Genomic DNA, 13565 nt, shown 5'->3' on the forward strand with positions numbered 1-13565 from the left:
TAAAAGAGGTAATAATATAAAATATTTAATGCAGTGCGAAGTAAAGCGTTAATAGATGTTAGCTGCTAACATCATCATAAGCATCACTGGGAATTCATTTGTCTAAAGGGCTCAACTCCAGAAACATCAGTTAGCTCTCTTTTCAATGCCTGAGGTTCTTATACATGGCGTTGGTGTCCTGTTTTTAATTAGGTAAATTTGTATCTGAAGTGTGTGAAACTTGAGTTTAATTTCCATTTAGAGAAGGCGATGGCAACCCACTCCAGTATCCTTGCCTGGAAAATCCCATGGACGGAGGGGCCTGGTAGGCTGCAGTCCATGGGGTCGCTAAGAGTCGAACGCGACTCAGGGACTTCACTTTCATGCATTGGAGAAGGAAATGGCAACCCACTCCAGTGTTCTTGCCTGGAGAATCCCAGGGACAGGGGAACCTGGTGGGCTGCCGTCTATGGGGTTGCACAGAGTCGGACACAACTGAAGCGACTTAGCAGCAGCAGCAGCGGTGGTACTGCCAAAACTTAGAGGAAATGGAAAAGGGGAATCAAACTGAAACTCACATTTTCAAAGTCTGTTAGAGTGTTATTAGGAAATTTTTCATTCTTTGTTGTTCTTAAATTTTTAAAAAATAGTACAGTATTTATCAGGAAACAATTCATGTACATAAAGATATTGTTCTATTAGGAAACAAACAGTACACGAATTGAATTTGCCTTCTAGTTCTTGTATATAATTTTTATATTTAGATTCCTAATTTATTTGTAATGTGTGGTATGCAGTCTGGATTTAATTTATTCTTTTCCCAAATAAATGTCCCAACACCATTTCTTTAAAAAAAAAAAGTCTGTCTTTGCCCTAGAGTTTTGAGATGCCTCGTTTATGCATAAGATTTAAGCTTCCATATATGTTTTTTTTTCTGGACTTCTATTCTATTCCATTGGTGTTTATCAATTCAAGTGCCAAGACCTTACAATTTTTTTAAGAAAAGATAAATCCTTTGTTGCAGGAATCTTTAACATGCTGAATGCCTTGTGAATATTCAAGAAGGGAATATGAAATGCAGCATTTCCCAAGGTCAATCATATTTAGTAGGCATTTCCATATATTTCATGACTCTACCTTGGGAAAGGTAGTTAAGACCATACTCTTTTATTTAAAGACTTAAAGTATGTTTTGAAGTCTGGTAGGGCTGGACCCCTTCCTTTTTGTAGTTTTCTTTTCCTGTAACTTCCTGATTATTCTCACTCTTTATAAAAACTTTGTTAACTTGTTTATCTCATAATAAAAGGCTTTTAAAAAACTAAAGATTACATTACATTTGTAAATTAAGTAGAACTGACATCTTTATGATGTTGGTCTGTCCTATCCAGAGATGTTTTTCATTATTCAACTCTACTTTTGTGTCTTTCAGAAGTGTTTTAAAGTTTTCCTCTTAAGAGTTTTGCACACTTCTTGTTAAGATTATTCCTCAGGTGGGGCTTCTTCTGCTTTATATACTTCAATTATTTGTCTATATTAAGGCTATAGATGTCTGTATGTTAATTTCATGTCCTGCTTCCTTATTGAATTTTTTTAAATAATTGAGTTAGTAGTAGTATTAATTCTCTAGGGTTTAGATATATTTGAAGATGATCTTGCCTCTATTTGATTTTTCTTGCCTAACTGCTTGGACTAATGCTACCAGTTAGTAACATGTTGAGTCATAGTAGAGACAGTAGACAACCTTGCCTTGTTCCTGATCTTAGTAAATGTTTCCACTATTTCTCCACCAAATGAAATATTTGAAGGTTCAAACTTCAAGTACTGGCTTAATTGCTATTTTTGTGAGTGTTTTAACAGGAAAAGTTGTTGAATTTTATCAGAGGCCATTTATTAATAAATATATATGGAAATAATTGCATAATTTTTCTCCTTATATCCTAAGGAGAGATTCATTATTAGTGAGTTTCCTATTATTGAACCAACTTATTACATTCCTAGAATTAATCTCACTTGATTATTGCATATTATTTTCTTTGCGGTATTAGATTGTTTTTATTATTTAGTATCTTTGTATCAATATTTTTGTTATATTCATTTATTGGAGAAGGAAATGGCAACCCAATCCAGTATTCTTGCCTGGAGAATCGCATGAACAGAGGAGTCTGGTGGGCTACAGTCAGTGGGGTCGCATAGAGTTGGACACAAAAAGCCTCTTGATGAAAGTGAAAGAGGAGAGTGAAAAAGTTGGCTTAAAGCTCAACATTCAGAAAACGAAGATCATGGCATCTGGTCCCTTCACTTCATGGGAACTAGATGGGGAAACAGTGGAAACAGTGTCAGACTATTTTTTTGGGCTCCAAAATCAGTGTGGATGGTGATTGCAGCCATGAAATTAAAAGACGCTTACTCCTTGGAAAGAAAATTATGACCAACCTAGATAGCATATTGAAAAGCAGAGACATTACTTTGCCAACAAAGGTCTGTCTAGTCAAGGCTATGGTTTTTCCAGTGGTCATGTATGGATGCAAGAGCTGGACTGTGAAGAAAGCTGAGCACCGAAGAATTGATGCTTTTGAACTGTGGTGTTGGAGAAGACGCTTGAGAGTCTCTTGGACTGCAAGGAGATCCAACCAGTCCATCCTAAAGGAGATCAGTCCTGGGTGTTCATTGGAAGGACTGATGCTGAAGCTGAAACTCCAGTACTTTGGCCACCTCATTCGAAGAGTTGACTCATTGGAAAAGACCCTGATGCTGGAGAGATTTGGGGCAGGAGGAGAAGGGGACGACAGAGGATGAGATGGCTGGATGGCATCACTGACTCGATGGACATGAGTTTGGGTGAACTCTGGGAGTTGGTGATGGACAAAGAGGCCTGGCTGCGATTCATGGGGTCGCAAAGAGTCGGACACGACTGAGTGACTGAACTGAACTGAACTGAAGTACCTTCGCATTCATCTGTAATTTCCTTTATGGGTTTAGGTATCAATGCTATGCTTGCTTTGTAAAAAGAATAGGAAAGTTTTTGTTAATGGTGCTATGGGATACTTAATTTTTTAATTTGGTAGAATTCCCTGTGAAATCATCTGGGCCCGGTGCTTTTCATTGGTGATAGCTCATTGCTAGCTCTCTCTCTCTCTCTTTTTAAATAGAAAGTGGTCTGTTCAAACTGTTTACCATTAACAGCATCAATTTTGTTGAATTGTATTTCCTTAGGGGATTATACGGAGAAGGCGATGGCAACCCACTCCGTTACTCTTGCCTGGAAAAGCCCATGGACAGAGGAGCCTGGTGGGCTCCAGCCCATGGGGTCGCTAAGAGTCAGACATAACTCAGCGACTTCACTCTCACTTTTCACTTTCATGCATTAGAGAAGGAAATGGCAACCCGCTCTAGTGTTCTTGCCTGGAGAATCTCAGGGACGCGGGAGCCTGGTGGGCTGCCGTCTATGGGGTCGAACAGAGTGGGACATGACTAAAGCGACTTAGCAGCAGCAGCAGGAGATATACATTATATTTAGGTTTTAAAATACATTTGGAGGTCTGCAAAGTAGTCTTTTATGGTTTTTCAAAGATCTTATTTCTTATTTGTGTCTTATCCTTGTATATTGATTAAGCTAGCTAGTGGTTTGTATATTTTGTTGGCTCTGTAGATCAATTTGGGCTTCCTAGCAGCTCAGTGGTAAAGAGCCTGCCTGCCAATGCAGGAGACATGGGTTCAATCCCTGGATTGGGAAGATCCTCTGGAGAAGGAAGTGGCAACCCACTCTAATAGTCTTGCTTGGAACATTCCATGGACAGAGGAGCCTGACAGGCTATAGTCCATAGGGTCTCAAAGAGTCGGACACAACTGAGCACACACACAGTCATAGATCAGTTTGAGAATCGATTTTTTAACAATATTGAATCTTTCCAGTCATAAACATGGAAGTTTTCCATTCATTTAGATCTTTAATTTCACTCAGGAATGTTTTATAGTTTTCAGTGTACTAGTCTTACATTTCTTCTTTTAATTTTACTAAGTATTTTATTATTTTGATGCTATTTCTAATGTAATTGTTTTCTTTTTATTTCCAGATTTTTCATTGCTAGTATATAGAAATGCAGTTGATTTTTATATTTTGTTCATATAGCCTAAGACCTTGCTGAACTCAGTTGTTAATTCCAGTAGTTTCTCTCTTCCTCTTGTTTTTTTGGTGGATTTTTTAGGAATTTCTGTATACGGAACGGTGTCACCCGCAAATAAAGATAGTTTTAGTTCTTTCTCTCAAATGTGGATACTTTTTCTTTCTTTTTCTTGTCTGATTGCCGTGAATAGAACCTGTAGTACGATGTTGATTAAAAATAGACTGAACATTATTGCCTTACCAATCTTAAAGTGGAAAACATTCAGTCTTTCACCATTGAGTGTGATGTTGGAGAATTTCCCTTCTGTTCCTCGTCTGTTCAGAGTTTTTATTTAGAATACATTTTAGAACTTCCCTGGTGGTCCAGTGGTTGAGACTCTGCACTCCCAATGCAGGGGGCCCAGGTTCAATCCCTGGTTGGGGAACTAGTCCTACGTGCTACAACTGAGATCAAGTGCAGCCAAATAAATAAGTAAATATTTTTTTAAAAAGAATATATCTTGATTTTGTCAAATACATTTTCTGCATCTAGCTAAATTATGTCATTTTGTCCTTTATTGGACATACTAATATGACTTATTATATTAATTTTATTACATTGATGTTTCAGATGAAAAAAATCCCACTTTGTCATGGTGTATGGTTCTTTTTAATATGTTGTTGGATTTAATTTACTAACATCTTGTGGAAGATTTTTGCCTCTGTGTTTGTAAGGAATAATGATTTATTGTTTTTTCATCTTGTGATGCCTGTCTGGCTTTGGTATTAATATAATACTGACCTCATAGAATAACGTGGGATGTGTACTTTCCTCTTCTTTTTTTCTTTTTCCTTGAGTTTGTTAAGGATTGTAAGTATTTGATAGAATTCACCAGTGAAACAGTTTGGGCCTAAGTTGTTTTTGTTTGGTTTGGTAGGAAGAGCTTCAATTAGTAATTTAATTTCTTTAGTTGTTGTAAGTCTTTCCAGATATTCTTATTCAATTTTGATAATATGCGCCTTGATAGACATTTTTCCATTTCATCTAAATTTCTAATTGGTTAACATAAAATTATTTGAGGTTGTAAGTAGTTACCTTATATGTCAATAAACTTTTGCTGATGCAGTGAAGTTTAGGATTTGTGATGGAGGCCATTATCCTGGATTATCTGATGGGCCCTATGTATAATCACAAATGTCCTTATAAGAGAGAGATAGAGGGATATTTGGACACACTCAGAAGAGAAGGTAATGTGACCAGAGGTAGAGGTTGTAGTGATGTGACCACAAGCTAAGGAATGCTGCCCTGTTGTCAGAAGCTATAAGGCATAAGACTGGATTTTTCCTTAAAATTTTGGCCAAGGGAGACTGATACTAGACTTCTGGTCTACACAACTGTGAAAAAACAAATTTTTGTTGTTTTAGGTCACCAAGTTTGTAGCAATTTGTATAGCAGCTACAAGAACTAATACAATGCTATTTCTTTATAACCCTTTTAATTTTGTAAGATCAGTGGTATACCCCTTTCTTTTTTGGTTTTGGTAATTTGTAACCTCTGTCTTTTATCTTCATCAGTATAGCTAAAGGTTTGGCAGTTTTGGTGATCTTTTCAAGAACCTACCTTTAGTTTCATTGATTTTTTTAAATCTTAATAATTTCTATTCTAACCTTTATTTTCTTCCTCTTGCTTACTTTGAGTTGAGCTTGCTCTTATTTTTCTAAGTATGTTTAATGCTGATTTTCAGCTGAGCACTGCTTTAGGTGCACTTCATGAGTTTTGTGTTGTGTTTTCATTTTTATTCAGCTCATAATGTATTCTGACTTTTTTTCTTCTTTGGCCCAGAGTTTATTTACAAATGTTTTTAATTTCCAGGATTTGTGTATTTCCCAAATTTCCTTGTGTTCTTATAATTTATTCTGTTGAAGTAGGAGAACATTCTTTGTTTGATTTCAATTTTGCCAAATTTTATTGAAACTGGTTTTATGGGCTAGTATATGGTACATCTTACAGAATGTCCTATGTGCAGTTAAAGATATGTATTTCGGGGGGTTTTGTTCAATATTTTGTTTGTAAGATTCATTCACGCTGTGTGTATGTGTAGTTATTAATTTTCCTTGCTTTGTAATGTTCCATTGTATGAACATAACACATTATATTTATCCATTCCATTGTTAACGAATATTTGGGTTGTTTCTATTTTTTGGCTATGGTGAATAATACAGCTGTAACTGTTCTTGTATATGTCTTTTGATACACATGTTTTTACATTGTGTTGAGGATATATCTAAGAATGGAATTTCTGGGTCATTATTATGTATATATTCAACCAAATACCAAATGGTTTTCAAAGAGAATATACCAATTTATATTCCCACTGGCAGTGTGTTAGAGTTCTAGATAATCTCCATCCTTCCATTTCATAGTGCCCGTCTCTTAATGGTTAGGCATCTCAGGGAAATGTAGTGGTATCTCTTTCTGGTGTTAGCTTTCATTTCCCTGATGACTAATGAGGGTGAGTTCCCTTCCAAATGATTATGAGTGATCTTATAAACTATTTTGTGAAGTGCTTGTTCTCCATTTTTCTGTTGGATTGTCTTTTTCTTACTAGTTTGTATACTTTTGTGTATACATTCTAGTTATAGGCCCTTTGTCAGTTATACTAAACATGTTGCAAAAATCTTCCAGTCAGTGTCTTATCTTTTCACTTTCCTCTGCGTATGTGTGTGTGTGTGTGTGTGTATGTGTGTTCTCGGTGGTGTCTGACTCTTTGTGACCCCATGGACTGCAGCTCGGCAGGCTCCTCTGTCCATGGGATTTTGCTGACAGTAACATCTATTTCTGCTTTATTGACTATGCCAAAGCCTTTGACTGTGTGGATTACAATAAACTGTGGAAAATTATGAAAGAGATGGGAATACCAGACCACCTAACCTGCCTCTTGAGAAATTTGTATGCAGGTCAGGAAGCAACAGTTAGAACTGGACATGGAACAACAGAATGGTTCCAAATAGGAAAAGGAGTACGTCAAGGCTGTATATTGTCACCCTGTACTTCTATGCAGAGTACATCATGAGAAACGCTGGGCTGGAAGAAGCACAAGCTGTAATCAAGATTGCCGGGAGAAATAACAATAACCTCAGATATGCAGATGATACCACCCTTATGGCAGAAAGCAAAGAGGAACTAAAGAGCCTCTTGATGAAAGTGAAAGAGGAGAGTGAAAAAGTTGGCTTAAAACTCAACATTCAGAAAAGGAAGATCATGGCATCTGGTCCCATCACTTCATGGGAAATAGATGGGGAAACAGTGTCAGACTTTATTTTTTTGGGGCTCCAAAATCAGTGCAGATGGTGACTGCAGCCATGAAATTAAAAGACGCTTACTCCTTGGAAGAAAAGTTATGACCAACCTAGAGAGCATATTGAAAAGCAGAGACATTACTTTGCCAACAAAGGTCCGTCTAGTCAAGGCTATGGTTTTTCCAGTGGTCATGTATGGATGTGAGAGTTGGACTGTGAAGAAAGCTGAGCACTAAAGAATTGATGCTTTTGAACTGTGGTGTTGGAGAAGACTCTTGAGAGTCCCTTGGACTGCAAGGAGATCCAACCAGTCCATTCTGAAGGAGATCAGCTCTGGGATTTCTTTGGAAGGAATGATGCTAAAGCTGCAACTCCAGTACTTTGGCCACCTCATGCGAAGAGTTGACTTATTGGAAAAGACTGTGATGCTGGGAGGGATTGGGGTCAGGAGGAGAAGGGGACGACAGAGGATGAGATGGCTGGATGGCATCGCTGACTCGATGGAGATGAGTCTGAGTGAACTCTGGGAGTTGGTGATGGACAGGGGGGCCTGGCGTGCTGCGATTCATGGGGTTGCAAAGAGTCGGACACGACTGAGCGACTGAACTGAACTGAACTGAATACTGGAGTGGGTTGCCATTTCCTCCTCCAGGGACTGGAATCCGTGCTTCCTGCAACTGCTACATTGAGAGGTGGATTCTTTACCACTGCGCCACCTGGGAAGCCCCTTCACTTTCCTAACGGTGTCATTAATAAACAAAAGTTATTAAATTTAATGTGGTTTACTGTTTCAGACTTTTTCTTTGTGGTTATTGCTCTGTGTTCTGTTTTAGAAATCTACCTATATCATCTTCTAATTGTTTATATCATGAAAACGTCATGAAAATCTTCTTCTGTATCATCTTTTAATTGTTTTTCCTTTCACATTGAGATCTGCAATTCACTGTAACTGATTCTGTGTGTGCACTGTGAGGTATGTGTCAGGTTTTCTGTTCTTTTTTTCTCTTTTTTTCCCTTTTGCTCTTCATTCTTTTCTCTTCTTTCCCTTCTCTCTCTCTTTCTGCTTTTTCTTCTTTCTCTCTCTTTCTTCTGTATGGCAATTTCTACTTACTCATTTGAGAGTGTTTTTTACCTCACTATTCTTTAGTTCCATCTTTGTCACAAGTGAAGTTTGCATAAATGTTTGTTTCCAGACTCTCTAATGAGTTTATTTGGTGCATTTATCTATTGTTATGCTAAGAATTCTGGTGATGAGTCACAGTTGAAAACTATTATGGAATTCTTACCTCCATATCATATTGAAGGCAGTGGGCCTATCAGATGGAGAAGGTGTTCATTCTGAGCAGACTGTGCCGAGATGGGCATACACGTGGGAACTGGCAGCTTCAAACCTCCAGAAAGACAGATTTGGAAAGAGAGACATAGGCATCTAAATGTGACTTCTTAGCAATATTCTCCAAATTTCTTTGACTGCACAATATTATCAGTAAAAATATGTGAATATCTTTAACCAATGTTTTTAATATTTATTTATACTTTATAAAATGTAATGCAATTTACTTTATAGATTCTACAATATACAAAAATTAAAAATTATAAATAAGCAATATTTCTAAAACTGATTTTTAATTCATTTTGTTTATTACTGGTACAGAACTCAATAAATATCACTATTTTTGAAAAACATGATTTAATACTTAGTGATGTAGTGGTTTGAAGGTCTGGTTTAAGGCAAATGTATTTCAGTATTAGGTTTTTAATGCTGTTATATTTAGAAAAGATACCTTTAAATATTCGAAATTCCAATTGGAAGCAATGCTTTTTCGTTGAGCCTGTTAAATCACAGTACTCATTTTTCATTTCTGTCATGTTATTCAAAGTTTTTAGCTCACATGTTTTGCATAAAATGTTACTTTTCTGATTAATTAGTTCTGGTAAACTCTGGGGAGGGCTTTCATTTTTTTACGTTTAAAAGGAAAAGTGGTCTCTTAAGCTGCTGGTGGGCTTCCCTGGTAGCTCAGCTGGTAAAGATCTGGAGAATCCTCATGAACAGAGAAGTCCATGGGGTCGCAAAGAGTCAGACACGATAGAGTGACTAAGCACAGCACACAGCACACAACCTGCTGAAACTCTTCATTTGTGAATTTTTTAAACAAAAGTGTTTCTAAATTTTCAAGTGTGCTCATAACACATTTGCATACACATAAAGTAACATTAGAAGGAAATATTTCCAGTAGTTTTTAAAATGTTCTCATCTTAACGTGAGTTTATTTCAAAAAGATAGTTATTTTCTTACTCATTAAAATGTCACCACCTTACTCTGAAAGGACAGATTAAGAAGTATATATTTTAAAATATTTGCTAGTTTGTGTACTACTGACAGCCATCGAAGAAAAGTTTAGCAAGTTGAAACATTTCTTTTTGTAAAACCAAAGTGTATGATGCATCTTTATGTTTACTAACTTTTTAAAAGGGCTTTGCCATGAAATTTCTTGTGATCAATGTTTATCTATTTGCAAAGTAGACTAGATATTCTACTCAAGGTAATGTAATTGATTGACCTACTTAACTAGCAAACTCAGTACCCAAACTGTTTTTAAGAATTCCATGCACCTGTAGCTTGTACAATGAATGACAGTATCTGACCAATCGAATAAATTATTGTTTTTCCATGTATAAGATATGTGCAGAGAATGTGTAAAGATAAACTCCTTCTCAGCATTTGTTTTCTTATAGTGAAACTGTCATTGTTTTTTAACTTGTCTTCAACACTGGGCTGAACTTCTCAAGGGTAGGAACATTTCAAGCTGAAATCAACACAATGCCAGGCATATAATCCTGCCAGTACACTGCTACTGCTAAGTCGCTTCAGTCGTATCCGACTCTGTGCGACCCTATAGACTGCAGGCCACCAGGCTCCCCTGTCCCTGGGATTCTCCAGGCAAGAACACTGTAGTGGGTTGTCATTGCCTTCTCCAGTGCAGGAAAGTGAAAAGTGAGAGTGAAGTCGCTCAGTCGTGTCTGACTCTTAGTGACCCCATGAACTGCAGCCTACTGGGCTCCTCCATCCATGGGATTTTCCAGGCAAGAGTACTGGAGTGGGGTGCCATTGCTTTCTCCACTCCAGTACACCAGTGAATGTTAATTGATGTAAGGATAGTGATGTTGCCATTAGCACTAGGAGGGGGAGAATGCTAGGAGAAGGTAAACCTGTATGTAGGCTGGTGGGTTTTCAAGGAAAACTGTGGAATAGGGGAGAGTGGTCCAGAAAGGCCGTTGGAGACAAAGTGCAGAGCGATGTAAGTGAACGTAGAGGCTTTTAAATAGAAGTGCCAGGAGGGACTTCTGTTCAAGGTGGGGCCGAAGGCAGCGGAGAAAAAAGGCAAGTGGAATTAACTGGAATTAAAATTCTCCACAGGTTCAGGAGAAATTCTATGTGGTGTCAGAGGCTTTATGAGACTAGTCTTTAGAAGTTTTGTTCAAGGTTCTAAATAGAATTTTGGCAAAGAGTTGTTTTGCTCATGCTGCTGCCATTGAAGAGAGCTCTGCTCATATGAGGAAGGAAAAGTAAAAAAGATAATAAAGTGAGGATTGTTAAGTAAAATGCCAAATTGTTAAGGCTAAATTGAGTATTAGTATTCTAAAGAAGTTTTTCCTAATTATTTTGTAGTCATTAAGATGCATTTTCAAAGTAGACTTCCATAAGAAGATCATTAAAACATTAGAAAGTATGGTGTTCCATATTAAATACACATAGACTGTACACAGATTGATATTTTTGTAACAATACAGTGTCATTCAGTTAGCTTAACTTGTGAATTAATCATATATAAAAAGCACATTAAACCACAGATGCAACAATAACAAAATGATCCAAGATATATATTAAAAAAATGTTTTCAGTACACCTCAAGTATTTGTTTTGTCCTTTAAAATGAAATTTTCAACATAACTAAGGATTTATGCATATTATATGAATTAAACAAGTGATTCTTAAAAGACACATAACAACAAAGCTTTTGGGAAATTTTTCCTTATAGATAAGATCATGTTGATTCAAGTTCAGCACTGGTTGAGAATAAATATAATTCTCCTTTTCAGGTTAGATTTAATAGACCATTTGTTCACTATTCCCCTCACCTTTCCTCTCATTCCCCTTCCCATCCCTTGCTCTTTACTTTAAAAATCTGTATTAAAATGTTTTATAATTTTTAAATGCTAACCATTATGTGTAGTGACCGGAGCAGAAGAGACACAGATGTATAGAACAGTCTTTTGGACTCGGGGGGCTGGGGGGATGATTTGGGAGAATGTCATTGAAACATGTATAATATCATATAAGAAACGAATCGCCAGTCCAGGTTTGATGCAGGATACAGGAAGCTTGGGGCTGATGCACTGGGATGACCCAGAGGGATGGTATGGGGAGGGAGGTGGGAAGGGGGTTCAGGATTGGGAACATGTGTACACCCGTGGTGGATTCATGTTGATGTATGGCAAAACCAATACAATATTGTAAAGTAATTAGCCTCTAATTAAAATAAATAAATTTAATTAAAAAAATAAAATAAAAACAAAGTTAAATATCAACCCACAGATACCAATTGATTGAATTATTCTGGATGAAATCACACAACCAAAAACCAAAAGCCATCTATTTATTAGTCCTTTCCAGGGTACCTATTATTCCAAAGGATGTAATTGCAGTCCCTGCAGTGGCTGATAACTGAAGGAATACTGGAATAATTTGCACCAGGATTACTGCTGTTTGTGAGATACAGGATCTAGTCCACATTAGATTGAGATGATCATTTTTTGTTAGCAAGGAGAACTCACTGTTCATGCTATTATGTACTTCTCTCCTGTCTCACAATTCCATTAATGATTTTACATTTAAATGTACACATTTTGTTTCTCTGCTAACTTAATAAGCTTGGGGTAGAGATGAGTTTTCAAGTCATAGAATATATAATACTAAAATATATAGTATCTGATACTAGACACTCATAAAATACTTGTTGAATTGAAGTGATATTTTATCTAATTATATTCTTCTTTGCCTTCTAAAGTCTCAACTTATTTACATTGTAGATGCTGAGAAAAACTCTTAAAGGGTCTGAAAATAAAGCACCAGAAGTAACACATGAGGCACCGAGTTTGGTGCCATTTGGGGATGTGGTATGTATGACTAAGTCTCAATAAACCCATATAAATTATTTATTTCATATGAAGACAGTTTAATGTTTATTACATGGTATCAAAAACATGAATAGAAAATGGCTGTCTCTGATAACCATATTCATGAATTTTTCATTTTTATGAGTCAGATAAGCATTCTAATAATCACTGAAATTACAGAAAACATTCTGATTCGCAGAAAAACTGTTATCTATACTAGGGATTCCCAAGATGTTATGTTTTAATATAACATCTCACCTAATGTAAAATGTCCTCACCTAATGTAAAATGAAAATGATTCAGAGAGTGACAGCTGTATTGAAGTTAATAAATGAACCATTTTTGGCTTTTAATTCTTGTTTATTTTAGGTTTACTTTGAACAAATCTTGCCTATTTTTCTTCTGTATTTCTGTTTTATATCTGTGACTAGATATTGCTAATAAAAAATTTCTAATGAGAAAAACTAACAAAGTGAAACTTTAAAAAATACAGTTTGGTGATAGTAAAATGAAAGAAAAATTAACTTTAAAAAATACATTCTCTGTGTTTTTATTTTGATTGTTATAGGTCGGCTGCCTGGCCATTCATATAAGAAACTGCAAACATTTTACGCCTAAGAGTATCCTTTCTTTCGATTTAACGATCATACTATGATCGTATGTCACTGTTTCAGTTATATATTGCTGCCTTACAAAACACTCAAAGACTCAGTAGCTTAAAACATTTACCATTTTACTACCAATCATTATCTGTGCATTCACTAAGTGGTTCTTCTGCTTCACATTTTCACAGCTGGGGCTGTAGTTCAAAAGGGCTGGTATGTCCAAAAGAACTCATTTAAGTGTCTGGTGCCTTAATGAGAATGCCTGAAGGACTGGACTTAGCTGAGAGGCTGGACCTTTCTACCCATGTAGTCCCAGGGTCTTGTCTTTCATCATTAATTTTGATTTTAAAATATTAAAATACTATCTTGATTACTAAAGTCTCTGGTGTCCACTTAACTTT

General features: G+C 36.4%; 1 protein-coding gene and 1 non-coding gene across 2 annotated transcripts in view; both read left to right on the forward strand.

Moving 5' to 3' along the window:
• C2CD6 (C2 calcium dependent domain containing 6) overlaps positions 1 to 13565 on the forward strand; it is a 126392-nt gene that overhangs the window by 983 nt on the left and 111844 nt on the right. Inside the window, exons 2-3 of the mRNA XM_070360505.1 lie at positions 12473 to 12559; positions 13128 to 13179. Coding sequence (XP_070216606.1) covers positions 12473 to 12559; positions 13128 to 13179 — 139 coding nt within the window. The remainder of the gene's footprint in view (positions 1 to 12472; positions 12560 to 13127; positions 13180 to 13565) is intronic.
• On the forward strand, positions 4455 to 4527 carry TRNAG-CCC (transfer RNA glycine (anticodon CCC)). The gene has a single exon. It is a non-coding gene; the product is annotated as a tRNA-Gly (tRNA).

Source organism: Bos mutus, chromosome 2 (assembly GCF_027580195.1).
Source record: "Bos mutus isolate GX-2022 chromosome 2, NWIPB_WYAK_1.1, whole genome shotgun sequence".
Classification (NCBI taxonomy): Eukaryota; Metazoa; Chordata; class Mammalia; order Artiodactyla; family Bovidae; genus Bos; species Bos mutus.